General features: G+C 39.2%; 1 protein-coding gene across 2 annotated transcripts; it reads right to left on the reverse strand.

Moving 5' to 3' along the window:
• Positions 1-11,112: 11,112 nt before the first annotated feature.
• LOC139381070 (nucleolysin TIAR-like) lies at positions 11,113-27,662 on the reverse strand. 2 transcript variants are annotated; one of them, XM_071124296.1, is made up of 13 exons: positions 27,440-27,662; positions 22,013-22,109; positions 19,524-19,673; positions 18,919-18,973; positions 18,324-18,411; positions 14,830-14,905; positions 14,379-14,487; positions 14,183-14,278; positions 13,952-14,036; positions 13,282-13,405; positions 12,996-13,153; positions 12,555-12,593; positions 11,113-12,457 (listed from the first exon to the last, which is right to left on the reverse strand). In XM_071124296.1, the coding sequence occupies exons 1-13, from the start codon at positions 27,466-27,468 to the stop codon at positions 12,337-12,339; spliced, it is 1,227 nt and encodes a 408-aa protein (XP_070980397.1). In that variant the 5' UTR covers positions 27,469-27,662; the 3' UTR covers positions 11,113-12,336. The 2 variants fall into 2 exon arrangements, with proteins under 2 accessions (XP_070980397.1, XP_070980398.1); XM_071124297.1 differs by lacking the exon at positions 22,013-22,109 and having other exon boundaries at positions 27,440-27,653.
• Positions 27,663-27,775: the final 113 nt, after the last annotated feature.

The following is a 27,775-nucleotide window of genomic DNA, read 5'->3' on the forward strand; positions in this document are numbered from 1 at the left end:
GTTCATTCAGCCTCATTTACTGATATTTATAAAAACATAGCTGATATGGCTGTCTTAATTAAACAAATGTGGTTTCTACTGACAATTGATATGTACAAACTATGGCGTAAGTGGATGACAAGCGCATAAGAGGCAATCCATAATTAAGACTAAGACAATGAGTGTATTTTCTGCTGGCTTGTCCCACCACCACAGAAAGCACTGAGCTAGGCTGAAACACCTGCATTTTGGAGCTACCTTACCTAAGAAAACAAAAAAAGAGACCATGTTTGTATGCTGCTTTATTAACTCAATGATATATCTTTTTTTACATTGTTTGCAAACTGATATGTGACTGGTATTAATGCCAAAATAACATTCAAAACAGGCAAAGCCTCCAAAAATATATATATAATAATAATTGTTACTTTTTTTGTGCTAAAAATGTGGGGCTCAAAACAGGTGTGGTTCTGCCCTGAATGACGGGTCGCCACTATTTACTACAAACAAAAATGCGCAATAGACCACGTCTGGAATCAAACAATGAAAAAGCATATGCATAATAATGGACGAATCCACTGACACAGACAGCCAATATGTTCTTCATATTTTGTTTGTCTTGCAAAGGAGCGCAACTGAAAAAGTTGTTCTGGCTGATAGTGTATTTACAGCGAGTTAACTGGGTCGTTCCACGAAGTGAGTCCCCTTTGGTAGTGTAACTTTGAGATTTTTCTTCACATCATTTTTACATACATGTCATGAAGAGCACATGTTCAACTTAATAAAAAACATGTTTTCACGTCTCATGAGATTAAATTTAAAAAATATGAAGGGGTTGCATGTTTCTTCACAATATGGTTTTGAACATTCGTTTTGGACTGATGCCATACCGAGCATTCTACTCAATGCATCGTCAATGAGTGCTGATGAAGATTTTCATCAAAAGTGCATTACAGTGGCTTGGAAATAGAAGGCAAATAACTAATAGGAAAACCTTTTGTCATAATTTTGGTGTCCCCAGATTGCTAGCCAACTATAACTTTGGCTAGCTAAGATTGAGGGGAGGCCACCGGATTTTAGCTAGCTAACGTTAGCATTGCTAGCTATTTTTCACTAAATTTGCTAGCTAATGTCAACATTGCCATCTATCTAAAGTAAATTTGACAACATGCTAATGCTGGCAAAGTGTAATCCTACTAAATATCTGAGTACTTTAGCAATGTCATCGTATTTCCATGCACTATAGTGAAATTAGACAAAACAGTAGTTAGCCTCCTTCCAGAATGACTGGGCTTATCACCACTTCACGGCCCCACTACGGCACCGCCAATAAAGGGCGGCTTGAGAACGTTCATAACAATGGCATGACGCAACCCAGGGATGGAGGTGCAACCTATGAATAGCAAGTTCCTATAAAGTGTCAACTAAAGTAACATGGTTGACTGTAACTTGGTTGATGATTTCATCTCAAATCAGCTATAAATTCCCTTGTGACAGGGGGAATGGAAGCTTGTTGTGTGCAACTATGGGAGAAATTATGTACATATATGGAGGAACATAAATACTGTAACACAAGAGAGATACACTTATAGAGTGCATTTGCCATTCTGGTAAAATACATTGTCTATTGTATAGGAGAGAAGAACAGAGGAGGCCATAGATGTATAGTCTGCTGATCTTAGACAACCACATGAAGAGAAGGCGACACATAGGCGCCTAGGACAGCTGGACATACAAAGGTCAGAGGGATATACAAAGGAGGGGGTCAGCCAAATGACCAACTGATGGATTATAGACATAACTCACATATTCTTAGGACATGGAGATGCTGAAGGAATGACAGGGGAGACACATAGTCTGCTGATCCGAGATAAAGACACACATTGAGCTAAGTGCAGGGACAAAGCAAGCCTATAGCATAGAGGAATGTATAGTATTTTTAGTATAGCTGAGCACGCTAAAAATAGAGGAGACACATAGTCTGCTGACCCTAGATAACACACAAACAGGAGAACGCATTAAGCTGAGTGCAGGGAAAAAGCAAGGGTCTTGTCATCATTATAATCTGACGGAAAGCAGATATGGGCGTTATTGGGCTGAACAAGCAGGATGCAAGGATTGGGATGTAACTTCATTTGCATGTGGGATGGACTCATATGATGTATGTGTATAAATCAGAGCGAGTGCTCTGAAAAAGTGTGTGTGTTCCGCGGACCACTCCGGCTTGCGATACTTTTGTATTAAAAGTCTATTATTGAATTCACAGGTTCTTGCAAGTGTCATATTTTGAAATGATTAGCCACGACACAACCGGTGGAGGATCCTCAGAGGAGGAAGGGGAGGACCATCCTCCATAAATTTCCTAAAAATGGTGAAATATTAAATAAGTTATTCTTTTTAGATAAAACTATACTAAATACATTCACATCACCAAATAATTAGATTAAAACACACTGTTTAAAACACTGTTGTAGGGTAGCACCATGATGTAGCTGGAGGACAGCTAGTCTCTGTCCTCCTCTGTGTACATTGATTTCAATACAAAACCTAGGAGGCTCATGGTTCTCACCCCCTTCCATATACTTACACGGTAATTATGTCAATTTCCAGAGGACGTCCTCATCAGAGCTCTTGCAGCATGAACTGACATGCTGTCCACCCAATCAAAGGATCAGATAATGTATAAGTTACAGCTAGCTACCATTGGAGTGCATAAAATGTGGTGAGCAGTTGACTCAAAGAGAGAGAAAGACAACCGTTTTGAACAAATTGATTTCTTCAAAAGTGAAGGAGAATCAAGGGAGAGAGCTAGCTATATTTTGTTGTATTCTTTTCCCACTTTCAGCTAGTTTAGCCTACTCAAACACCTGGCTCAAACAGAGAGGGATGCTATGTTAGCTAGCTGGCTATGGCTATCCAACACTGGAACTCTTCCAAGTCAAGGTAAGCTTTTGGTTTTATTCATTTATTTCCACTGGGGCACACCGGTGTAACTGCTAAACTGCTTGCTGACTGTACACTGTATTGCATGATTGTAGGGGGTTTACTAACGCTTTAGTTCTAGTAGCTATGTTGACTATGACACCATCTAATAATGGTGACAGCGATTGTAGGCTGTGTATAGTGGTTATGATATGAAGGTTATGGCTTGGAAAGGTTTTTCTCCTGGTCACAGACAGCTGATGTTTTGTGCACTGAATTCCACAAGCGAAGGGAAAAGGTGACAGGAGGAGAGCATGTCGAGAAGGAATTATAGCTACAATGATCAAAGTGATCATGCTGTTTGTATGTGGCTGTGGTGAAAGTGAACTGTGTTTTAGTGTGATCAGGGGTGTATTCATTCTGCCGATTCTGTTGAAAAACATTCTTAAACGGAAGCAAACGGAACGAAACAGGGATAAACATACCTGAATTTGTCCCATAGAAACCATTGTTTGCAACTGTCGGACTAATGATTACACCCTAGATCAGCTCGATGCAGACAAGAATGGGTAAGATGGTATTGAATGTATTACCATCTGTCACCTTGATTACTCAAAATGTCTCTCAACATGTGCACCTACGTTGTAAACTTACATTCATAGGTTATGTTGTAGCAACCTCATGATGGGTATAGGGAAAATTTGAGTGGCATGTAGTAGTTAACCTATTGATGTTACATTGAGCTGCATGAATGGAATATGAATGACAGTCATCCAATATGCTGTAATAGAAATAAGGCATGTTCATAAAAAAAAAAACGCCATCTTAAACGGCACCGACCGCCACTGGGTGCAACAGGGAAGGGCAACTGAATGCAAGCTTCACACATCTACTTATCAGTAACAGGGTTGACGCGTTATGCTCGCCCCACTCAAACACCAGAAAATGGCCAAAAAGAGTAGAACCAGCTCACCTTCTGTTTGACTATTAGATGTTCAATGTTATTTTTCAAATAATTTTTGGGGGGAATAGTTTCACCATATTAAAACAATAATTTAGTTCATGTAACTGGGTTACCTTAAAATGTATCGCATTAAATAAATAATTATAGTATTCAGAAATGACTTTGTCAAAGCAACAAAATAACTAGGGCTTTACAATAATGGTGAAAACATGGAGAAATGTTGGGGTTAAGTGGGGTAAAATTTTCCTAGAAGTCAGATTTTAGAATTTTCCATGTGGTCTATATTGAAGGGCACTTTCTTTTTATATAACAGGATTTTAAAATTCTATATTCGCGCACAATTTCTAATTAAAATATCAAAGGGATGCAAAAGGCACTCATTTCGAGGAATGACCCAATTATTCAAGTGTCTGAAAATAGGGTAATGTGTGGTATTCTCACAGAAACCTCTTTATGTCACCAATTATTTTCCAATACTTTCTCTGGCTGCCACTACTCTTGTCCAAAAAAACAAATTCTGTCTCATCTAAAAATGTTGTCACTAACAAAATGATTCTGAGATAAGTCTATTATTTTGTAATGTAGATTAAATATATATACAATGCATTCGGGAAGTATACAGACCCCTTGACTTTTTCCAAATTTTGTTACTTTACAGCCTTATTCTAAAATGGATTAAATCATTTTTCCCACTTTTCATCAATCTAGACACAATACCCCTTATTGGCGAAGCAAAAACTCTTTTTTTTATTCTAGCAAATGTATCATTTTTATTTTTTTAATGAAATATATTTACATCAGTATTGAGACCCTTTACTCAGCACTTTGTTGAAGCAGCTTTGGAAGAGATTACAGCCTCGTCTTCTTGGGTATGACGCTACAAGCTTGGCACACCTGTATTTGAGGAGTTTCTCACATTCTTCTCTGCAGATCCTCTCAAGCTCTATCAGGTTGGATGGGGAGTGTCGCTGCACAGCTATTTCAGGTCTCTCCAGAGATGTTCGATCGGGTACAAGTCTGGACTCTGGCCTGGCCACTCAAGGACATTCAGAGACTTGTCCCAAAGCTACTCCTGCGTTGTCTTAACAGTGTGCTTAGTGTCATTGTCCTGTTGGAAGGTGAACCTTCGCCCCAGTCTGAGGGCCTGAGCACTCTGGAGCAGGTTTTCATCAAGGATCCCTGTACTTTTCTCCGTTCATCTTTACCTCAATTCTGACTAGTCTCCCAGTCCCTGCTGCTGAAAAACATCCCCACAGCATGATGCTGACACCACAATGCTTCACCGTAGGGATGGTGCTAGGTTTCCTCCAGATGTGAAGCTTGGCATTCAGGCCAAAGAGATACATCTTGGTTTCATCAGACTAGAGAATCTTGTTACTCAAGTCAAATCAAATTTGATTGGTCACATACACATATTTAGCAGATGTTATTGCGGGTGTAGTGAAATGCTTGTGCTCTTACCTCCAAAAGTGGGGTAGTATCTAAAAATTCACAAATCTAAAAGTAAAATAATAAAATGAAGGAATATAGAAATATTAGGACGAGCAATGTAGGAGTGGCATTGACTAAAATACAGTAGAATAGTATTAAGCAATAATGCTCGAGGGGGTGTGATATATGGCCAATATACCATGACTAAGGCCTGTTCTTGAGCATGACGCAATGCGGAATGCCTCTGGACACAGCCCTTAGCCGTGGTATATTGGCCATATATCACAAACCCCCAAGGTGCCTTATTCCTATTATAAACTGATTACCAATGTAGCAGTAAAAATAAATGTTTTGTCATACCCGTGGTATACGCTCTGATATACCACGGTTGTCAGCCAATCAGCATTCAGGGCTCGTACCACCCAGTTTATATTACAGTATATACATATGAGATGGGTAAAGAGGAATGTAAACGTCATGGTCTGAGAGTCTTTAGGTGCCTTTTGGCAAACTACAAGCGGGCTGTCATATGCCTTTTACTGAGGAGTGGCCTCCGTCTGGCCGCTGTACCATAAAGGCATGATTGGTGGAGTGTTGCAGAGATGGTTGTCCTTCTGGAAGTTTCTCCAATATTCACAGAGGAACTCTGGAGCTCTGTCAGAGTGTAAGTTCTGTACTTACAGCATTCCTATAAATTCATTTTTATCAGGTTTGAACTTTGATGGACCTTTTTTGTTGTTGACATTTGTCAATATACACTGAACAAAAATATAAACGCAACATGCAACAATTTCAAAGATTTTACTGAGTTACAGTTCATATAGGGAAATCAGTCAATTGAAATAAATTAATTAGGCCCTAATCTATGGATTTCACATGACTGGCAATACAGATATGCATCTGTTGGTCACAGAAACCTTTTTTTTAAAGTAGGGGCATAGATCAGAAAACCAGTCAGTATCTGTTGTGACCACCATTTGCCTCATGCAGTGCGACAGATTTCTTTCACATAGAGTTGATCCGGCTGTTGGTTGTGGCATGTGGAATGTTGTCCCACTCCGCTTCAATGGCTGTGCGAAGTTGCTCGATATTGGCTGGAATTGGAACAGGCTGTCGTACAAGTCAATCCAGAGCATCCCAAACATACTCATTGGGTGACATGTCTGGTGAGTATGCAGGCCATGGATTAACTGGAACATTTTCAGCTTCCAGAAATTGTGTACAGATCCTTGCGATATGGGGCCGTGCACTATCATGCTGAAACATGAGGGGATGTTGGCAGATGAATGGCATGACAATGGGCCTCAGGATCTCGTCACCGTATCTCTGTGCATTCAAACTGTCACAGATAAAATGCAATTGTGTTCGTTGTCCGTAGCTTATGCATGCCCATACCATAACCTCACAGCCACCATGGGGCACTCTTATCACAACATTGACATCAGCAAACTGCTCGCACACTCAACGCCATAAGTACAGTTGAAAGCGGGATTCATCCATAAAGACCACACTTCTCCAGCGTGCCAGTGGCCATTGAAGGTGAGCATTTGCCTATTGAAGTCGGTTACGACGCCGAACTGCAGTCAGGTTAAGACCCTGGTGAGGACGACAAGCATGCAGATGAGCTTCCCTGAGGTTTCTAACAGTTTGTGGTATTCTTATTCATTCTTCATTTGTGCAAACCCACAGTTTCACCAGCTATCCAGGTGGCTGGTCTCGGACGATCCCGCAGGTGAAGAAGCCGGATGTGGAGATCCTGGGCTGGCGTGCTTACACGTGGTCTATGGTTGTGAGGCTGGTTCTCTAAAACGGCGTTGGGGCAGTTTATGGTTGAGAAATTAACATAAATTCTCTGGCATGCCAATTGCATGCTCCCTCAAAACTTGAGACATCTGTGACATTGTGTTGTGTGACAAAATTGCACATTTTAGAGTGGCCTTTTATTGTCCCCAGCACAAGGTGCACCTGTGTAATGACCATGCTATATAATCAGCTTCTTGATATTCCACACCTGTCAGGTATATGGATTATCTTGGCAAAGGAGAAATGCAAATTTGTGCACAACATTTGAGAGAAATAAGCTTTTTTTGTGTGCATACAGAACATTTATTTATTTACATATTCACTGTAATTTAAGCTTTAAAACAGCAGTTTTCTCCCTGCCTCATGAAAATAATAAGAATGCCTAGAGCGTGCAAAGCTGTCATCAAGGCAAAGGGTGGTTATTTGAAAAAACTAAAATATAACTTTTTTTTTGGTTACTACATGATTCCATATGTGTTATTTCATAGTTTTAATGTCTTCACTATTATTCTACAATGTAGAATAGTAAAAATAAAGAAAAACCCCTGATTGAGTAGGTGTTCTAAAACTTTTGACCTGTAGTGTATATCACACTGTACCGCAGCTCTTCAGCACTACAGATTGAATTATAGAGCCCTAAGATGACTTTTCCTTCTTGAGCTCTAACCCCATGAGGGCTAATCATAACACTTTACAATCACTGTAAATTGACCCCGTTTTAGGTTGCACTATTATAATAATGTATAGTGTAAGCTATTATAAATGCTTAAAAAAGCTTTAAATTCATTCATGAAACTTTACTTTACTTTAATTTATCACTGTGTCCCAACAAAGTCTTTAAAAATATATACATCTGTTTATTTCTTTGTCAATTTCGAAATACTTAATTACTTAATAAAAAACAATTCAGCTAACGTAATCTAATTTTAACCATCATGAAAGGTCCCGCAGTCCAAATCGTGTTTTTCATCAAAGTAGTATGACCAAAGTATGGAAAATGACTGTTGCTGGTATATTGATAAAGTTTGATTATAAAGTTACTGGATTCCTCCTCTGTGTCAACTTGAATTCAGGAGGCAAGATAATTTAGGCTTTGTGTGACATCACATATTTGAATACACCAATGGTAACGTCTTATTCCCTTACCTAATTTAAATAAGTACTGTCTTGTAACCATCATCGTAGAGGTGTATTCACAGAGGGGTGTGGTTTACATAGCTAGCTAGCTAGTCAACTGGTGCCAGAATTTGACTGTGGGGTGTCAGCAAATACAATTACATGTTTTCCCTATTCATCTAAGGCAAAGATACTTATACCCCTTTCATCTAAATGATTAATAATGGATTTATTTTATATAGCGCTTTTCATTACGAGAATAATTTGTCACTTTAAAAACAAATTTAGTGATCTGGCAGTTCTTGGGAGATGGTCATCTTCAGATGATATGCAGTTCGGAAAGGTAGTATCTTGAGTGGAGGGAGCATTGATGCTACTGTCTTTGGTGTTAGCTAGTTACTGGCTAGCTAGGTCTTCAGCCAGCATGGAACCAAATTGGGGAGGGTAGTTTCAAGTGCAACAGAAAAGACACGCCAAACAGAAGCTGTATAAAACATGTATAGTCATGGTTTATGGACATGGCCTGGGAGTTAATATACACTGAGTATACAAAACATTAAGAAAACCTGCTATTTCCATGACATAGACTGACCAGGTGAAAGCTATGATTCCTTATTAAATCCACTTCAATCAGTGTAGATGAAGGGGAGGAGACAAGTCAAAGAAGGATTTTTAAGCCTTGAGACATGGATTGTGTATGTGTGCCATTCAGAGGCACACATACACAATCTGGTGCGCCTGACACCTACTACCATACCCTGTTCAAGTGCCTTTGAACAGGGTATGGTAGTAGGTGCCAGGCGCACCAGTTTGTGTCAAGAACTGTAACGCTGCTGGGTTTTTCGCACTCAACAGTTTCCTGTGTGTATCAAGAATGGGCCAACCCCCAAAGGACATCTAGCCAACTTAACAACTGTGGGAAGCATTGCAGTCAACATGGGCATCCCTGTGAAACACTTCCAACACCTTGTAGAGTTCATGCCTCGAATTGAGTCTGTTCTGAGGTCAAAGGGGGGGTAACTTAATATTAGGAAGGTGTTCCTAATGTTTGGTATAGTCTGTATTTTTTTTTTTAGGTGTACCCAAACATGTAATTTCACAGATCATGCGTTGTTAGCTATGATATCAGTATTTCTGTTTGAGTAGGTTACTCTCTCCACTCACATAAAGAGAACAATATGTCACTCACACTTGAGGGATACACAGTAAGGTTTATTCAAATTATTGGTATTATTATTTCTAATGTTTAACAAACCAATGTTATGGTTATGATATTAGTGCAATTTCCAGATTTTAGTTACTCGTAACATTGATTGCATCAGTAGTGGACATGCAAGCACACATGTTCTCTTTCACCTCCTCTCGTCCAGACACCCATGGAGGACCTAGCTACTACCTGAATGTGGTTGTACTGATGGTCATTACCTTGTTAGCTAACAGCCTTATCATGTCTGGTAGACTGTTGTAACTATCTGGAGCGATACCTGGCCATGGTCCACGCTGTCGCTCAGAGTTCCCTGGTACAAGTGTCGTCTGGTGGGGATTGTACTTTTTATCCTTTCCAAACAAAACTTTTTTTTGGTCTGTTCCTACTGGCTATTATGATCATGTGCTTCTGCAGCGTGACTGTTCTGACAGCTCTGATTCGTCCAGGGTTGGGGGTGGGACAGGGAGCGGAGGGACCAATCAAAGATGAGGGCATTCAGAATCATCATGGTCATCCTGGCAGTGCTGGTGGTCAGTATTGGTCGTGTCTATTGAATGAAGTGCTTTGTACAATGAGATGTGCATAGCTCGCTCAGTCACCTATGTCAGTGTCTGAATCCCAAATCACCCCTCTTTCCTCCCATTTGCACAAATGTCCCAAAGCTGAGGGAGTGAAAATTATCGAGAGTGAAGGGCTAATTAGACCCTCAGATAGCCACTAATGACCAAGCCAGCAAGGCTTCAGAGCAGAGCAAAGTGCTATTCCAAGACGCACTGCAATAGGTTTGGAGTTTGCGCAATTCCATACAAAAGAATTGGGAGACGTTCATAATTATATGCAATATGCATCTGTTTATGTCTAATTTCGAGACTTGGCACATGTAACAGATCAAACACCTCCCAAATGAAATGTTTAACTGTTACTGAGGTTTGTGTCTTGTAAAACGACAAGGGGGATTTGTTCATTTGAATTTGAAGCTCCTTTTATTTTTTTTAAAATGAACATGAATTGCATCGTTCAAGTCAGGAGTGTGTCCCGATGTTGATGAGTTTATCAATCCCATTGTCACGCTCTGAAAGTCACCCTCTGGGTTTATTCAGCAACACGTGACAACAGAGGGCCCTCCCAAGAGAGTTGGTAGGGGGGGGGTACTGGATTCAACGTCTGTTTCCCAACTTTGGTACTCAAGTACACCCAACATTATATTTTTGTTGTGGCACCAGACAAGCGCAACTGATTCTACTTGTCAACTAATCATCAAGCTCTTGACAAGTTGAATTAGGTGATTTTTGTCTGGGGCTACAACAAATGTGTTGTTGGGGCCTTGGGGTTACTCAAGGACCAGAGTGGGGAACGCGAGTTTGGAAAACTGCCTTGTCTTCAAAACCATAGGACTAGTGACTAATAATTAGGTTTTATGTTAAAAGGTGTCCAACCCTTTCTTTTCACTAGAAATGGTATTGTTTCAAAAGGAGCATTTGGCTATTTTAAGGATCACAGGTCATTTTAATTATTCATATATTAAATTGTACAGTTTTTAAGCGTCAAGTAATATGTATTTTGAGTAGTGTAATTCATAAATTGTTATAAAACATTAGCTTTACAATATTTACTCCCCATTTAGGCAAACAGCTCAAGACTTGTAGTAGTTACAGTAAATGCACCGAACATAAACAAGACGGGGATCAGCTTATTTTCTTCCAATAATCATTTTTATTGAGACCCTTTTACATTGAAAAGGGAATTTTGTCAATCGCTGAGCTTTATTCATCATTAAAACAATTCTGCCATTTACATTCAATACTTTGAGCAACCAAGATAATACATTTTCAAAAACGTGCAATACACCCTCAATGTTTCCAGGAAATGTTAACTCCTCGTCGCCTGCTATTAGCTGAAAATGGCACACAACATCAGTTCTAAAATCTAGAGTTCAGGTTTCTAACAGGGCTTCAGTGAGTAAAATAATGAATGGTGACGTAACTGACATTTAAATTAAGGCTTCTTTGTAAATTATATTGAATATATTCAATATGTCAGCCCTGCATTGCACACCCATCTACAGTATATACAGAATTAGGTTTGTGGAGGTCCTGTGTTACTAAAGAGTACATGCTTGGAAATCCTTATTTTAAAATCAGGTTGAGGGTTATATAAATGTTTGGCCTTCCTGACCCTTTTCCTTTATAAGTGACATTTACAGGTATAATCAAATAATAACATACAGATTTACACGCATTTTCAAGAAATTCGGCTAGTACAATGTCAAGAGATAAAGACAGTGAAGCAAATAAAATGTAAATATACATAATGGCACGCAAATCCATACTCATTCGAAGATTTACAGCTAACATGTGAACCCTAAAAGTGCTTCTTAAAACAGGAGACTGAAAATGTGTTTACTCACATCTGTCAAAAGTTCAGAAAGTGATTTAAAATCAGCAAACGCACAATCAGAGTTGATGGGGAGAAACTAACCATTTAAAAGAGCTTTATGTTCCTATGCAATGTCCTGTGACAAACTAGGGTATTCAAATGACCTTTTAAGTCCATTTTAGGCTACATTAAGTAGTAAACAAAAACTCATATTTTTTTATTTTATTTTATTTTTTTAAGATATCCCCTATATAAAAGCATGAAAATTCAGTCCAAGTTTGGTTTCAACCACCTGTTGACATTTAATTTGTACATAACTTCAGCCAATAACCCCCCCCCTCACTACTTGTCTTTATAAATAACATTTGCTTCCTCATATATCTGAGAGTTAAGCTATTGTTCCTGATCTTCTCTGCTTTAACACAATCTCTCCAGATGATTAGATTACAATGTTAATTTCTTTATCTTCTCCTAATTGAAAGTCCACTAATTCTGAATTGGTGACATGCCTGTGTTATTGATATGAGTGAGAGCCTGCTCACTGTGTCTGGTAGCCAGCCATGTTGAAGTTTCCCTGGTTGGGCATCACAGGACCGGTCTGGGGCTGGGACGGTGCCGGGGATCCAAACCCTCCAACCCAGGCTGGGGACTGGGACTGTCTGCAAGAGAGAAGACAACCACAATATGGGTCAAGGAATGACACAGAGGCTGGTAAGTGAAAGCTTTGGGCTATAAAACACTGATTGCATTTGTCACCTTGAAAGGTTCTGTGCTGCTGCAGCCAGAATGGAGTCCCTGTGAACAAGATCTCATAGTTTAGTGTAGCTCTGGAGTCAAACCATTTCACCAGGTTCGCCAATGACACTGGATATAAGGCCTATGCTTGCAAATGTCAACATGAAACTGTGGTAAAGGAGAATATTGTTGACAGAAAAGTAGTAATGGTGTTGAAATGTTAAATAGATACTGTTGAGGAAAGCAAACAGTCTTGATAAAAATGCTCTGAATGTAACCAGCAATGTGAGCCTCTTTTGTGCAATCACACCAGGAAGCCTACAGTATAGTCTGAAAAAAGAACAGAGCTCCCTAATGAACAAGTGCTGCAAACAACTGAACGAGTATGGATACTAAGGAAATAATTCTCCTTTCAAGAGCATTTCACAATGTGCATGATCTGAGTAATTAGTTTATACTTACTCTACACCAAATCCTTGCTGATTCCAAGACTGTCCATAAGACACTCCATAAGAGGGCACTTGCCAACCATTTGCCATGTACTGTTGTCCATACTGCTGGGCCTGGGGGCTCCCATACATTTGGCTCCATTGTCCCCACTGACCCTGACCATACTCCATCTGTTTAAAGATACAATTGATCATAATCCAATACTTTTCTGGGTGAGTAAAGAGAAAAAAAAATGTGCACTTGGAAATGTCAATATTTTAATTGAGCAGTGTCTCAATTAAAGATACTTGTGTCCTACCTGTGGTACGCTTTTAGCAATGTCGGGGGATTCTTTGCCCCAGTAGCACTTCACTATGTGGCATTCGATGGATGTTCCATTTACAGAAACAATTGCATGGGCAGCACTTTCATGGGAGGAAAACCTGTCAGAAGAACACAAATGCCGACAAGAAACAGTGGTCAAGAAAAGTAATTCAGCACTGCAATCACAGTGTAAAATAAAAAATGTGCAACATGAGAGGAATTTGTTTTTTTTATGGTTGACAGTGTTAAGGAATAAGTACCGTTTCAAGAATATCAAATCATAGGAAAACACACTGTAATAACTTATGAATAAACAAACTATTTATAAAGAGTGTACATACTATTCATAAATTAATATTTCATTCATGAGCATTTATACCATTTAAAACATGCTTAAAATAATTTATAAGGATATATAATAATAATAATATCCAAATTATTATAAAGCATAACCAAAAAAGGATGTAATAAAACCATTTAACTACTTCCACAAATAAATCTGATTGGATTCTACAGTAGACACTATTATTGGGGGCTTTTGGTGTAGTATTAGAAGATTTATTATTGAGTCATATACCGGTACTGCCATCTACAGGCAGAATGAGGCAATACATAGTGTTGTACATAAATAAAATAGGGAATCTTTGCTCAGAATAAAACGGTACCTGATGAAAGAGTAACCTTTCTCTGGGAAAACTCTTATTTCCATGATTTGTCCAAAGGGTGAAAATGTCTGTCGCATGAGATGCTCTGCAAGGAAAACGATTTCAATGAAACAATCATCCACCTTTGTCTGCCAACCCAGTCTTTGTTTCCCCAAACTCTATTTGTTGGGAACATCTAAAGATTGATTCTAAACAGTCTGAGTGTAACTTTTCATGTTTAAATTAACTTGCCTGATAGTCCGGACTGGATTCCTCCACAGTACACGGTGCAGTTCTGGGGACTGGATTGGTTCACTACATCTTCAAACCTCAGCTGCTTCGAGCCATCTGGTGTAAATATACAAAGGAGATAAATATGAACACTCAGCCTCATAACTCCCTTTTCAACTCTATTAAATCAACACAGTCTTATCTCACTCATACTTACTGTCTTGCACATTCTTTGGGGCGGGTGGCTTGCGAGTTGCCCAGTTGGTCCTTATCTGGCGTCCCCCTAACCACTGTCCCCCCATGTGCACAATGGCATTCTCTGCATCCTGTTGTTTAAAACCAAAGACAATGTTTCCTCTCCAGATTCTACATTGTTCTATACATATTCTATAAAAACTATGTGCTATTATTATTATTATGTCATTTAAAACATGTTTTGCATACTAAACGATGGAAAAGAATATATATTCAACAGGAATAATTATCAAATAAACTACAACTTGTACTTAAGTTACAAAATAAACCAACAGAGCACACAAAATGTGCATTTACAGTGTACTTATTTATAAAACGTAAAAATGATCTTAAGATCAAATCTACTGAAAATAGAAAATAGTAAACAGAAATAGAAATAACCTTTATCTTGTGTTCCTGCACCGGAGCCTTACCAGTTTGTTGTAGAAGGACACAAATCCATACCCCTTAGATTTCGCTGTAGTCATGTCCTTCACAACACGAGCATCCCTGGAAGGACACAAGACAATAGCATCAGACCATTGCACCACTGTATAACATGCATAAATTAAAAGGAACCACACACACACACACACTGAACTTCGAATCGACTACATTGTCCCCTAAAATCCCAATAAATATCTTAAAGGTGCTACACATAGGATTTGTTTAAATTTTTGCATTGTAATTTCAGAAAAGGTCCATAATATATCTGCCATAATATATCTGCATTAACAGTGTAATGATAGTGTTTTACAGTATTACTTACTGTACCTGCCAGTGTTGTGATTGGCTGGGATATCATTCTGTTGATTTCTCCCGCCGGAACAGCATCTGTCGTGAAAATGGGAAAGCTGTTCTGACTATGTGGCATTGTTATCTAGTGGAAATCGCTCTGTCCAAAAATTCTACACTGTTCACTTAACTTCAGTTTATGTGAGAAAACAAGCACTGAATAGTGTAGGGAATCATTTTACAATCTAAATCGCTGTGAAATATATTTTCAAAAACAATAAATACCATTTTTACAGCTGTTTGAAGCTGTAACCGTTTCAGTTTTGGTCCACCAGCTTCAAACAGCAGAATAAAAAAATAACATTTTGTTATTAAAAAGATAAATACACAGCAATTTAGATGGTACAATGATTCCCTACACTATTCAGTGCTAGTTTTCTCACATAAACTGAAGTTAAGTGAACAGTGTAGAATTTTTGCAACCAGGAAAGGACAGAGCGATTTCCACTAGATAACAATGCCACATTGTCAGAACAGCTTTCCCATTTTGACGACAGATGCTGTTCCGGCGGGAGAAATAAACAGAATGATATCCCAGCCAATCACAACAGTGGCAGGTACAGTAAGTAATACTGTAAAACACTATTCAAGCACCTTTAACTACCTTAAAAACCCTCAACTGATTACTGATAAAAAGGCAGCATTTGAAAACAAAAACAAGTACAAACAAATGCAACCTACACTGATAGTTTAACTGCTTCTTTCTCCAGATTCATTTTCAGTTAAGGGTTCCCTGTCAAACAGTGCCACATTATAATCCACAACACTTCTTATGGACTACCATGCATTCCTAATATCTGCTGATGGTGCTCATCCTACCAATATAAATATATATAAATATCAAAGAGAAAAAAGGAATTAAAATGGCATACATGGCCTGTTAACAGATTTCTTTATTTTTCCTGGTAAATTCTTTACCACCATTATGGAGTTTGGTGAGCTGCAAATTTGAAAACATTTTCAGATTTTTAGGAAAGGAGCATAAAAACTATCAACATTAACAAACCAGAATCAGTTTTACACAAATCTTTAAGTATATGTATTGAATATTGGAGTTTGTTATACTAAACTAGGTCATGTTAATACAAAAACACAAAAAGAGAGGAATAGAATAAATAGAGAAAAAGTCTACATCTGAGTTTCCAGTGTGCACAGTTCCTTGCTGTTAGACTTCAAGCTCCTGTCCAATCCTATGAGCATTTCTGTAAAAATAACCAGAACGCTATTACTTAACTGAGACTCACAACTACTGAAAGGCTGAATGCTTTTCAGGGTTACACATGCAAAGCTTGACCTGCAATCTTATATTTGACATAGCAAACAACTTACCATTTCCTACATTTATCAAAAAAGCACGAGGGGAAAACAGAAAGCTGACATTCAATGTTGTCAGTGAAAATAGTTGAGTTGTGAAATTAGTGGGGTTTTAGTCAACGAATTACAATTGAAAATAATTTGTCACTTGTTCTGTCATCCTGCTTTTCACAAATGATCAAAACAGGGATAGAGATGTATGTATCAAGACTGGGTGTGATGTGCTTTAAAATGTTATTTCAACCAATAATCAAAGAAATTACATTTACAGTATACAACACATTCGGAAAGTATTCAGACCCCTTGACTTTTTCCAAATGTTGTTATGTTACAGCCTTATTCTATAATGGACTAAAGAAAAAAAATGTCCTCAACCTATACACAATACCCCATAATGACAAAGAAAAAACAAGATTAGAAACTTTTGCAAATGTATTACAAATAAAACACAGAAATATCTTATTTACATAAGTATTCAGACCCTTTGCTGTTAAGACTCTAAATTGAGCTCAGGTACATCCTGTTTTAATTGATCATCCTTAAGATGTTTCTTTAACTTGGAGTCCACCTGTGGTAAATTATATTGATTGGACATGACTTGGAAAGGCACACACCTGTCTATAATAAAGGTCCAACAGCTGACAGTGCATGTCAGAGCAAAAAATCACCCCAAGGGGTCGATGGAATTGTCCATATAGCTCCGAGACAGGATTGTGTTGTGGCACAGATCTGGGGAAGGGTACCAAAGAATTTATGCAACATTGAAAGTCCCCAAGAACCCTGTGGCCTACATCATTCTTAAATGGAAGAAGTTTGAAACCACCAAGACTCTTCCTAGAACTGGCCGCCACTCCTCGGTAAAAGGCACATGATAGCCCACTTGGAGTTTGTCAAAAGGCACCTAAAGGACTCTCAGACCATGAGGAACAAGATTCTCTGGTCTCATGAAACCAAGATTGAACTTTTTGCCCTGAATGCCAAGTGTCATGTCTGGAGGAAACCAGGCACGATCCCTACAGTGAAGCATGGTGGTGGCAGTATCATGATATGGGGATGTTTTTCAGTACAGAGAGATCCTTGATGAAAACCTGCTCCAGAGCATTCGGGACCTCAGACTGGGGCAAAGGTTCACCTTCCAACAGGATAACGATGCTAAGCACACAGCCAAGACAACGCAGGAGTGGCTTAGGGACAAAGTCTCTGAATGTCCTTGAGTGGCCCAGCCAGAGGACTTGAACTCTAGAGACCTGAAAATAGCTGGGCAGCAACTCTCCCCTTCCAACCTCCCAGAGCTTGAGAGGATCTGCAGAGAAGAATAGGAGAACCTCCCCAAATACAGTTGTGCCAAGCTTGTAGCGTCATATCCAAGAAGATTCGAGGCTGTAATCGCTGCCAAAAGTACTTCAACAGAGTACTAGGTAAAGGAATACTTAAGTAAATGTTATATATTTCAGTTATTTTTACATTTTTGCACATTTATTAAATAAAATAACTGTTTTTGCTTTGTCATTGTGGGGAATTGTGTGTAGATTGATGAGGGGGGGAGAAACTATTTAATACATTTTAAAATAAGGCTGTAATGTAACAATACGTAGAAAAAGTCAAGGGGTCTGAATACTTTCCGAATGCACCGTATATACTGTATGTGGTTACACATCTATTCTGTTCATGGACCTCTTACAAACACATTTATTATGAGAAGATCTCTAAAGTTACTCGAATGATTCGAAAAAATAACAGAGAAAACCAATTTCCAGGAGATGTCAAGTCTGGATACAACATACTAAATCCGACAAGCTTAAAACACAAAGCAACTTACGAGATTTTCCCAAAAGGTGCAAATGCAGCTTTGATATCCTCAGTGGTGATCTCAGGGCTCAGGTCTCCAACAAATACATGGAAGTGATCTGAAATGATCAAGACAGAATAACTATTATTCTCCAATGTAGCTACTGGGTGGCAGGTAGCCTAGCAGTTAGAGCGGTGGGCCAGTAACTGAAAGGTCGCTGGTTCGAATACCCGAGCCGACAACGTCGAAAATCTGTCAATGTATCCTTGAACAAGGCATTTAAAGCGTTGCTTGTCCTTATATTTATATATTCTTAATTCCATTCCTTTACTTAGATGTGTGTATTGGGTATATGTTATGTATTTGTTAGATATTACTTGTTAGATATTACTGCACTGTCGGAGCTAGAAGCACAAGCATTTCGCTACACCCACTAAACACGTATGTCACCATACTACTAAATTTCACTGCACTTATCCGGTGTGTGACAAATCTTATAGATTTTTTTTTACTGAGAAAAAATAAACAAAGATAGCTCAGATGTGCGAGTGCATTTAGAATTGTTTTTATTATTTTTTACTGCCTTTGTAGTAAAAGATGAAAAGGTTAAAATGTAAACACTTACTAGATGTGTCTTTCTTCTGGCTACTTGGAGTGGTTGCCCAATTTACTTTGACCTCCTGAAGAAAAAAACAGTTCACAGAACAATGAAACGTAAGTGGAGCAAAGACATTCATTCAATGTCCCTTAAAGCAACTGTGAAAGGTTTTACAACTAGGGTTGAATATTATTCCGGTATTTCACAGATGTTCCATCCTGAGAATAAATCACTTTTCTCCCAGGTGACCGTGTGTCATTCAAAAGCATTAATACTTATTTTCCACCATAAATTGCATAAAAATTCATTAAAAATCCTACAATGTGATTTTCTGGATTTTCCCTCATTTTGTCTGTCATAGTTGAAGTGTACCTATGATGAAAATTACAGGCCTCTCTCATCTTTTTAAGTGGGAGAACGTAATTTAACAGTTCCATTTCACGCCATCCTTTATAAATAATCTACCGGTTTCTTGCAGTTATTTATCCCGGGGAAAAGGGAGTGGTGTTGTGCGGTAAATCCCGGTAAATCTCAGTAATTGGGTTCCTGCCATTCAACCCTAGTTATAACCAGCGCTTCTTAACAAGAAAACTGCCTCCACACAGAGTACTACATTTGAATGGAAAAATTACCTTTCCCAATATCTTCCTCCCGTTCATGGCTGCTAGGGCAGCAGCAGCATCTCTATGTTCAAAGAACTCCACAAAGCAATACGGGTCATTGCTTGACTGCTGCAAAACAGAAAATCCGACAGAAGAGTTCATCCTCCTGCTATCGGGTTGCTGAGGGAAAAAAAGTTGGGAGAGTATATTATTGCCAAACATATAACATTATTTGGAATACAACTGCAAGAATTGAGTAACCATGTAACTCTACTAGGGGGATTACCATGTATCATCAACATTGTCTTGCAATATGTAACATTGTTTAAAAGGCTGGGATTCAATAACCCTAGCTTTCCTCTTTGGGACAGATATGCCAAAGGCTAACCTAAAGGCTGTTCTGTACATAAAAAATAAAAAAATAAAAAATAAAATTGATCTGATTGCATTCATTGCACATCTAGATAAAACCCACTATAATAGTAGAGGCCTTGAAAAAGGCCTAATCATACATTTACTAAAGGGGAGAGAAAAGTATCAGAAACAGAAAACACCCACTTTAAGATTAGTAAATATCTCCTGATATATCTGACTAAACAAGACATTCAGGAAAAAAAAAAAAAGAGATCAAACCAAAGAATGTCATCTAGTTCATATGGATGGTAGCCTATACCGTCTCACCCAGCTATGCTGGAGAAGTTGAGAAACTCGAGGACAGGTCCACTAGAGGTCATTACATCAGCATCCCATGGTAGACCATATTAAAATAGCATACAAAAAAACTAATGGATAGAGTATGATCATAGATACAATTTGATCTGAAGCCATTCATGTGATTATTGTGATTTTGCTATTGTAAATGTTTTGTAGGCTTATGTAGCCAAATTGTATCTATACGTTATCCATTTATGTTTTTTGTATGCTATTTTAATATATGAGAATTAACCAATGATATCAGGCCACACCCGGCCATGATTACAGACACATGTGTCTTTTGACACTATATAAATGAGTCATCCCGCAGTGTTTGTCATTATACCCTGATGAAGACAGCTTGTATGTCGAAACGTTGGACATAAGTAATTTTGCATCTGAGCTCCTAGAGTGTGTGGCTCTCCTTTATTTTTTTTACGTGTTCCACTCCGCTAGCCAGCACCTCGCCTAAAAAGGTGTGCGTTTCTTTGCCTCTAGATTATGGTGTGTTTATCAACATGATGGAAATGTAATCAGTTTTAAGTAAAAAATAAGAACAAAGGCAACATTAAAATGTTATGGAAAATGGGACACAATTATGTGAAAAACTGGTATGTGCCATAACCACGTTTCCATCCACTGTATTTATCAGAGTAAAGTCATACCATTGAAATTGACGTAAACGCTGATGAGCTTGATGCTCCTTTCCAATGGTCTTATTCTGGTGACATCATGATTGACTGCCATTTGACAAATATTTTTTTTTCTCACTCTTACATGCTGACCACACCGTGCGCAAGGGTTGCAAAATAAATGTACACATACATTTTATTCAATCATTGCACCCTCACTGCTCGCTTACGCAAACAAGCGTCTGCGTAGCCAGGCGCTAAAATAGAACTTGGTTCTATTTGTGACCCTTGATGCGCTGCAAGTCCCGCCTCTCCCATATCCTCATTGGTTTTTAGGAGCATATACCCACGTGGGTGACACCCCAGTCCAGTTGGCAGTGGTAATGCACCTTAAAGTTGGTTGCCCAGGCTTCTTCCAAAGAAGAAGCCTGAAGGAGGAGAGATTACTAGAAACAAACTTTGACCCTTTAATCTGTGAATTAATTGTCAGAGTAGAGGACCTTGTGCATTTCAGGGAAAATAAACCATCCAATGTTTATATCCCAGGACAAATTAGCTAGCAACAGCAAGCTAGCTAAATGTTTAATGCTTTTCGACCTGTCCCCAAATTAATATAGTTGGTTCAGAGTTTGTTTTGATATTTTAACCTGCGTGCCCTGAACGCTTCTGGACAAAATCAACATGCGGACGCACACGGTCTAGTCAACATGTTATCCATAATAATCTCATGTAGACTAGCCTACCCGCACTGTATCTGCGAGCTGTTGGCTAGAGTGCATGTGCCAAGACCAGAGCAGGCACTATTTAACATAATTTTTTCCCCCACAAAACTATTGGTAGTTGAAAATGCAATGGAAACACATTGAAATTTAGATTTTATTCAGTACATGAAAACTTAAGCGAAAAAGGATATTGTGTGCGCTAAGTCATCACGCACGGATTTTTCTCCACAACAACTCTATTTGGTGGAAACACACCACTGGTGGGAAATGCATACATTTTCTTTATGCAGATTTTTGCATGAAAATCTGTCACCAATTGGATGGAAACCTAGCTAATGACAGTTGTTACAGTCAAAGGTTAACCATAGTAGGTACCCTGTATACAGACTTGAATTCCTAGACTTAGTACATAATCCAATAAAATAATTGTCTCCATAAATCATCAAAGTTAATAGAGCAGAATACATCTTACCTCAGTTATCATTTTACAACTTTTGCAAGGTCCAATTTGGGTGAACAGCTGAAGAATCAAAATTTCTGTTACATCTCTGGACAGGTTACCAACATACCTAGGAAAAAGATGGGGTAAATTAGTGATCTTAGAAGGTTGGAAGCTGATGATTTAAGGATAGGCTACACTATGGAAGTTTAGTTGCTTAAAATGTCACTTTGAATGTTATTTATGGAATAATATCTCATGAATCTTTAGTTTTAGGCAGACAAATCTGCCTTTGTTAATGGTTGTGGGAAGGCATGGCCCTGTCTGTACAATGAGGACATATCTGGAAAAGAATTCTGTCCATTTAGGGGACTTTTGGCTCTAGGCCTAGGAGACCCCTTTTAGCAATAGAGCACCCCCAAAGGCAAAAGGTCTGAATATGCATTTTAAAGTTCAGCCTATAGGTCTGTATAGCCTCTAGATCTGAAAAAAATGTAGACTGAAAGAGTTATTTCAAATTGTATCAGTCACATGCTATGTAAACAACAGGTGTAGACTAAAAGTGAAATGCTTATGGACCCTTCCCAACAATGTAGAGACGAAAATGAGAAATAATAGAAAAATAATAACACGAGGAATAAATACACAATGAGTAACGATAACTTGGCTGTATACACAGGGTACCATTACCGAGTCGACGTGCAGAGGTACGAAGTAGTTGAGGTAGATTTGTACATATAGGTAGTGATAAAGTGACTAGGCAACTGAATAGATAATAAACAGTAACAGCAGTGTATGTGATGAGTTAATGCAGGTAGTTAAATAGTTAACCAATAGCTACCCGGATGAATTACTTAGCAGTCTCATTGGTTTGGGGGTGGGAGCAGTTTAGGGTCCTGTAAGGTCCCGACTTGGTGCATCGGTACCGCTTGCCGTGCAGTAGCAGAGAGAACAGTCTATGACTTGGGTGGCTGGACTCTGAACATGTTTAGGGCCTTCCTCTGACACCGCCTGGTATCGAGGTCCTGGATGGCAGGGAGCTTGGCCTCAGTGATGTACTGGGCCGTACGCACTACCCTTTGTAGCGCTTTGCGGTCAGATGGAAAGCAGTTGTCATACCAAGCGGTGATGCAGCCAGTCAAGATGCTCTAAATGGTGCAGCTGTAGAACTTTGAGGATCTGAGGGCCCATGCCAAATCTTTTCAGCCTCCTGAGGAGGACACAGCGTTGTCGTGCCCTCTTCACAACTGTGTTGGTGTGTGTGGACCATGATTATTCCTTAGTGATGTGGACACCGAGGAACTCTAACTGCTCCACTACAGCCCTGTCGATGTGGATGGGGGAGTGCTCTGCCCTCTGTAGTGCACGATCAGTTCCTTTGTCTTGCTGACGTTGAGGGAGAGGTTTTTGGAACCACACTGCCAGGTTTCTGACCTCATCCCTGTAAGCTATCTCATTGTTGTCGGTGATCAGGCCTACCACCGTTGTGTCGTCTGGTGTTGGAGTAGTGGCGGTCACACAGTCGTGGGTGAACAAGGAGTACAGGAGGGGACTACGCACGGACCCCTGAGGGGCCCCCGTGTTCAGGGTCAGCGTGGCGGATGTGTTGTTGCTTACCCTCACCACCTGGTGGCGGCCCATCAAGAAGTCCAGGAACCAGTTGCAGAGGGAGGTGTTCAATCCCAGGGTCCTTAGCCTAGTCATGAGCTTGGAGGGCACTATGGTGTTGAATGCTGAGCTGTAGTCAATGAACAGCATTCTCATGTAGGTGTTCCTGTTGTCCAGGTGAATCTATTGAGGTGGTATGCGAATTGGAGTGGGTCCAAGGTGTCTGGGATGATGGTGTTGATGTGAGCCATGACCAGTCTTTCCAAGCATTTCATGGCTACAGGTGCATTTAGACAGGTTACCTTGGCATTCTTGGGCACAGTGACTATGCTGGTCTGCTTGAAACATGTAGGTATTACAGACTGGGTCAGGGAGAGGTAAAAAATGTCAGCGATGAAGATTGCCAGCTGGTCAGTGCATGTTCTGAGTAGGTGTCCTGGTAATCAGCTGGTCCTGAAGCCTTGTGAATGAATGTTAACCTGTTTAAAAGGTCTTACTCACATCGGCTATGGAAAGCGTGCTCACACAGTCGTCCGTGAGCAAACAGTCGTACATTGGCTGGCTAGCTACCTAACTTGCTAGCCAGCCAGCCCATAGAGAACACAGTGCATTGTGGGTTTTGCAGTCGAATTGAGCTGCAACAGATTTCCACAATGATTTTTAAAACGTTTTTTTTTAAACACGTTTTTTAACTTTATTATAACAACAAAATAAAACATTTGTTCAAAAAAATATTGTTCTTACATATTAGTGTTATGTAACACTGTAAATGATAGGAATTAGTGGTTTTGGGTGGATTTTTCCTTTAACATCCACTTCCGTATTGAGCACGTCATTGGTACTTCCTGTTTCAGTTTTTGCTTGTAAGCAGGAATCAGGAGGATGAAGTTATGGTCAGATTTGCCAAATGCAGGGTGAGGGACTGAGGGTGAGCTTTGTATGTAGAATAAAGATGATCTAGAGTTTTTCCACCTGCACAGGTGACATGCTGGTAGAAATGAGGTCAAATGGATTTCAGTTTTCCTGCCTTAAAGCCACCGACCACTAGGAGCGCCGCCTCTGGGTGAACATTTTTTTGTTTTCTTATGGTTATGGCCATACAGAGTCCCTCAGTGGAGGTGCCATAATACCCTTTAAACCTAGTGGTCAAACAGGGAAATGGTTCCAATCATTTTCCCACCATACATTTTTCCCATAAGGGATTTTAGAAACACTTAAGATAAGGGCTGCGTTTCAAGTAGGCTTACCCTGAAGTGACGTGTTGATAACCATGTAAATCTCTTTCGGACAAGGTGAGTTTTATCAATATATTCGGCTCTATTTACTCTCAGATTCGAAAATTCTAATAAGCATCAAAGTAGACATCATGCAAAACCTGCACGTCATCTCTAGCTGACACCTTTGCTAACAGGTATTGTGTCAATTGAAAACTTGCATAAGACAGTTCACAGAATTTTTTATTTAAATTAATGTAGCCAATTTATTAATTACTACATTTAGCTAACATTAGATAGTTCATCCAGAGATTCTTCCCATTGCCTCAATTTGGCAGTCTCGTTCAGATCATCATGGCATTTGTAGTTCTTTACGATAGTCACATTAGCGTTTCCGAATATATTGATAAGTCACCTTGTCCTAGATAGAGTTACATGGTTATCAAAACGTCACGCCAGGGTAAGCCTACATGAAACACAGCCCTTATTTTAAAATGTTTCTAAAATCCCCTATGGGAAAAATTAATGGTGGAAAAATTATTGGAACCATTTCCCTGTTTGACCACTAGGTTTTATGGGTATTATGACTCATACACTGATACTCTATACAGCTCATTGAGTGCGGGTCTTAGTGCCAACATTGGTTTGTGGTGGTAAATAGACAGCTAAGAATTTTTTTTATGAAAACTCTTGGTAAATAGTATAGACCATACTATTTACCAAGAGAGTTTATCTACATTTTTCTTAGCTGTCTATCATGAGGTATTTTAACTCATGCAAGCAGAACCTTGAGACTTACATCATTAGAGATTGCGCACCAGCTGTTAACAATTAAGACCTAAATAGGTTAAACAAGGAGGACCAAGGCACTCTGTTTGCAATTAATTAAAGCCTAATTATTTATTATAGCTAGCTAGACTAACCAAAGTAACATAGTTACAGCTGTAGCTAGCTAACATATCTACTTGAGTTTATACTACCTAACATTAGATAATTAATTTCAAATAACACACTTTCACCTCACCACTTCAGTTTGGAGACAAGGGGAAGGCATCACTTGACACCAATGTACGCATAGTTAGCTGACGCACTTTTGTACATTGTGCTGTAACGCACAATTGACCTTATTTTAGTGCCTAAAAAAAGTAATACTTCCAGGTCAACTGTAATATGAATACCATTGTAAAGCACAATTTCTCCCCTATTCAGCAAAATTAATGAAGAGAACTTCATGCTGCACGTCTCTGCATGATTGAAGAAGGCAATGAGCTCTGTCTGGTCTTTTTTTAAATGACGGGAGAGGAAGCGAAACCTACTGTGTGAAAGGGGGAGATGTGGGAAACTGATTTTTTCACCCTATGGCTTATCTGTCCAACTTATCACCTCTAAGCTGTAAATAAAACACTATAAAGAGTTTATATAAAATGTCATTACATACCTATTTGAAGATTTGTGTCGAATATGAATCGTTTTTAGGGCGGCGCTAAAGTTATCTTCAGAAGTAAACAGCGGCTGTCGCAGCTTTTGGGAGTCATGTTGACTTACAGTGATGACGCAAAAAATGAATACATTCAGTTGTACAATTGACTAGGTGTTGGTACTAGGTACCCTTTCTTATTTGTAATTGAAGAGAGAAGAGCTACACCAGGTGGAGAGACTGTACGACACAGAATTATTTGCATTATGCGTGCTGTATGTTATGTCATGAGACTTCACAATTTAATGTACAGCGTCAGAGGATTCCGTTTTTTCAACTTATCTCCAATACAATCGGGCAATTACCATGTCAATCAACGCATGAATAGAAACATAGTTCGCACCCCAGAATTTGACGCCAACACAGTCCCATTTGTTTTCATTGCTGCCTCGTTTGAGCAAGTTTGTACGGAATGGGGTTAGTCAACAGTAAATACACCTGCGTTGCTAAAAACAATTCGTTGGTGCGGGGAGATTTACATACATTAGCTTTGCTTTCAAATGTATTAGGTTGGACGAAACCAGTCTATGGGAAGCCAGAAGTTAAATACAATTCCATTAATATACTGCGCTGGCGGGCAGGAAGGTTGATCATTATAACGGGGGAATTTGAGAAATATTTAAAGGATCGTATTATTAAAACAGATTGAAACGTGAGTCTGTTGGAGACTCACTTCCTCTGTTTACCTCATGTCAAAATAAAAGTCCACCACAAATGATTCACTTATTGTCCACATATGACGTACGTGCAGGACTTTTATTTTGAATTGTTTAAAAGCACCTCGCTGACAGCTAACGTTATCCAAAGCCAGCCAAGCTGAGGAACGTTCAACTCCGTTCTCGATATAAGAACGAAGTTGAGCGTGCCGACCTCAGCTTAGACCAGCCAGGATTGGGACATTTCAACATGAAGATAGCTAGTTAAGAAGATACCAATAGCTTGCTAGCTAAGTAGCTGATGTGTCATGCAGTATATTATTGCATAAGTTAATGTATATAGTTTGGTCAGCCTACTTGATAGTTCTGTAACCTTTGTTTCACTTGGAGAGAAACAGTATGCCGATGAGTGAGAGGTTGAAATGAGGAAGCTGTTGAGGTCGATAGCTAACTAACATTAGCAAGCTAACTTGGCAACGTCGTGACTGTTGTGTTGACTACTTACAGGGTTTTGGGGTGGCATTCGTCTTCCATGTTCAGAAATCGATTGGCATAAATGTCGACTAACGAACTGGGTGTGCTGAATTAAATAAGAAGAGGGCCTAAATCAATTTATTTCTACGTTATCTAAGCTAGCTAGCTAAGAGAAAGAAAATGGCGCAAACCGGAGAGCCAGGAAGCTGATTGATGCACATGCGCATGTCGCCTACAGAGGGACTGGGAGTGAAAAATAAAGTTGAGTCAGCACTAGAAGAAAACAAGGCAACAGTAAACACTCACAAATGATGCAGCGGGAACGTAGTTAAAAATAGTAGCATACACTGCAAATTGACAGCAAGAA

The sequence above is a fragment of the Oncorhynchus clarkii genome, chromosome 23 (genome assembly GCF_045791955.1).
Source record: "Oncorhynchus clarkii lewisi isolate Uvic-CL-2024 chromosome 23, UVic_Ocla_1.0, whole genome shotgun sequence".
Lineage (NCBI taxonomy): Eukaryota > Metazoa > Chordata > Actinopteri > Salmoniformes > Salmonidae > Oncorhynchus > Oncorhynchus clarkii.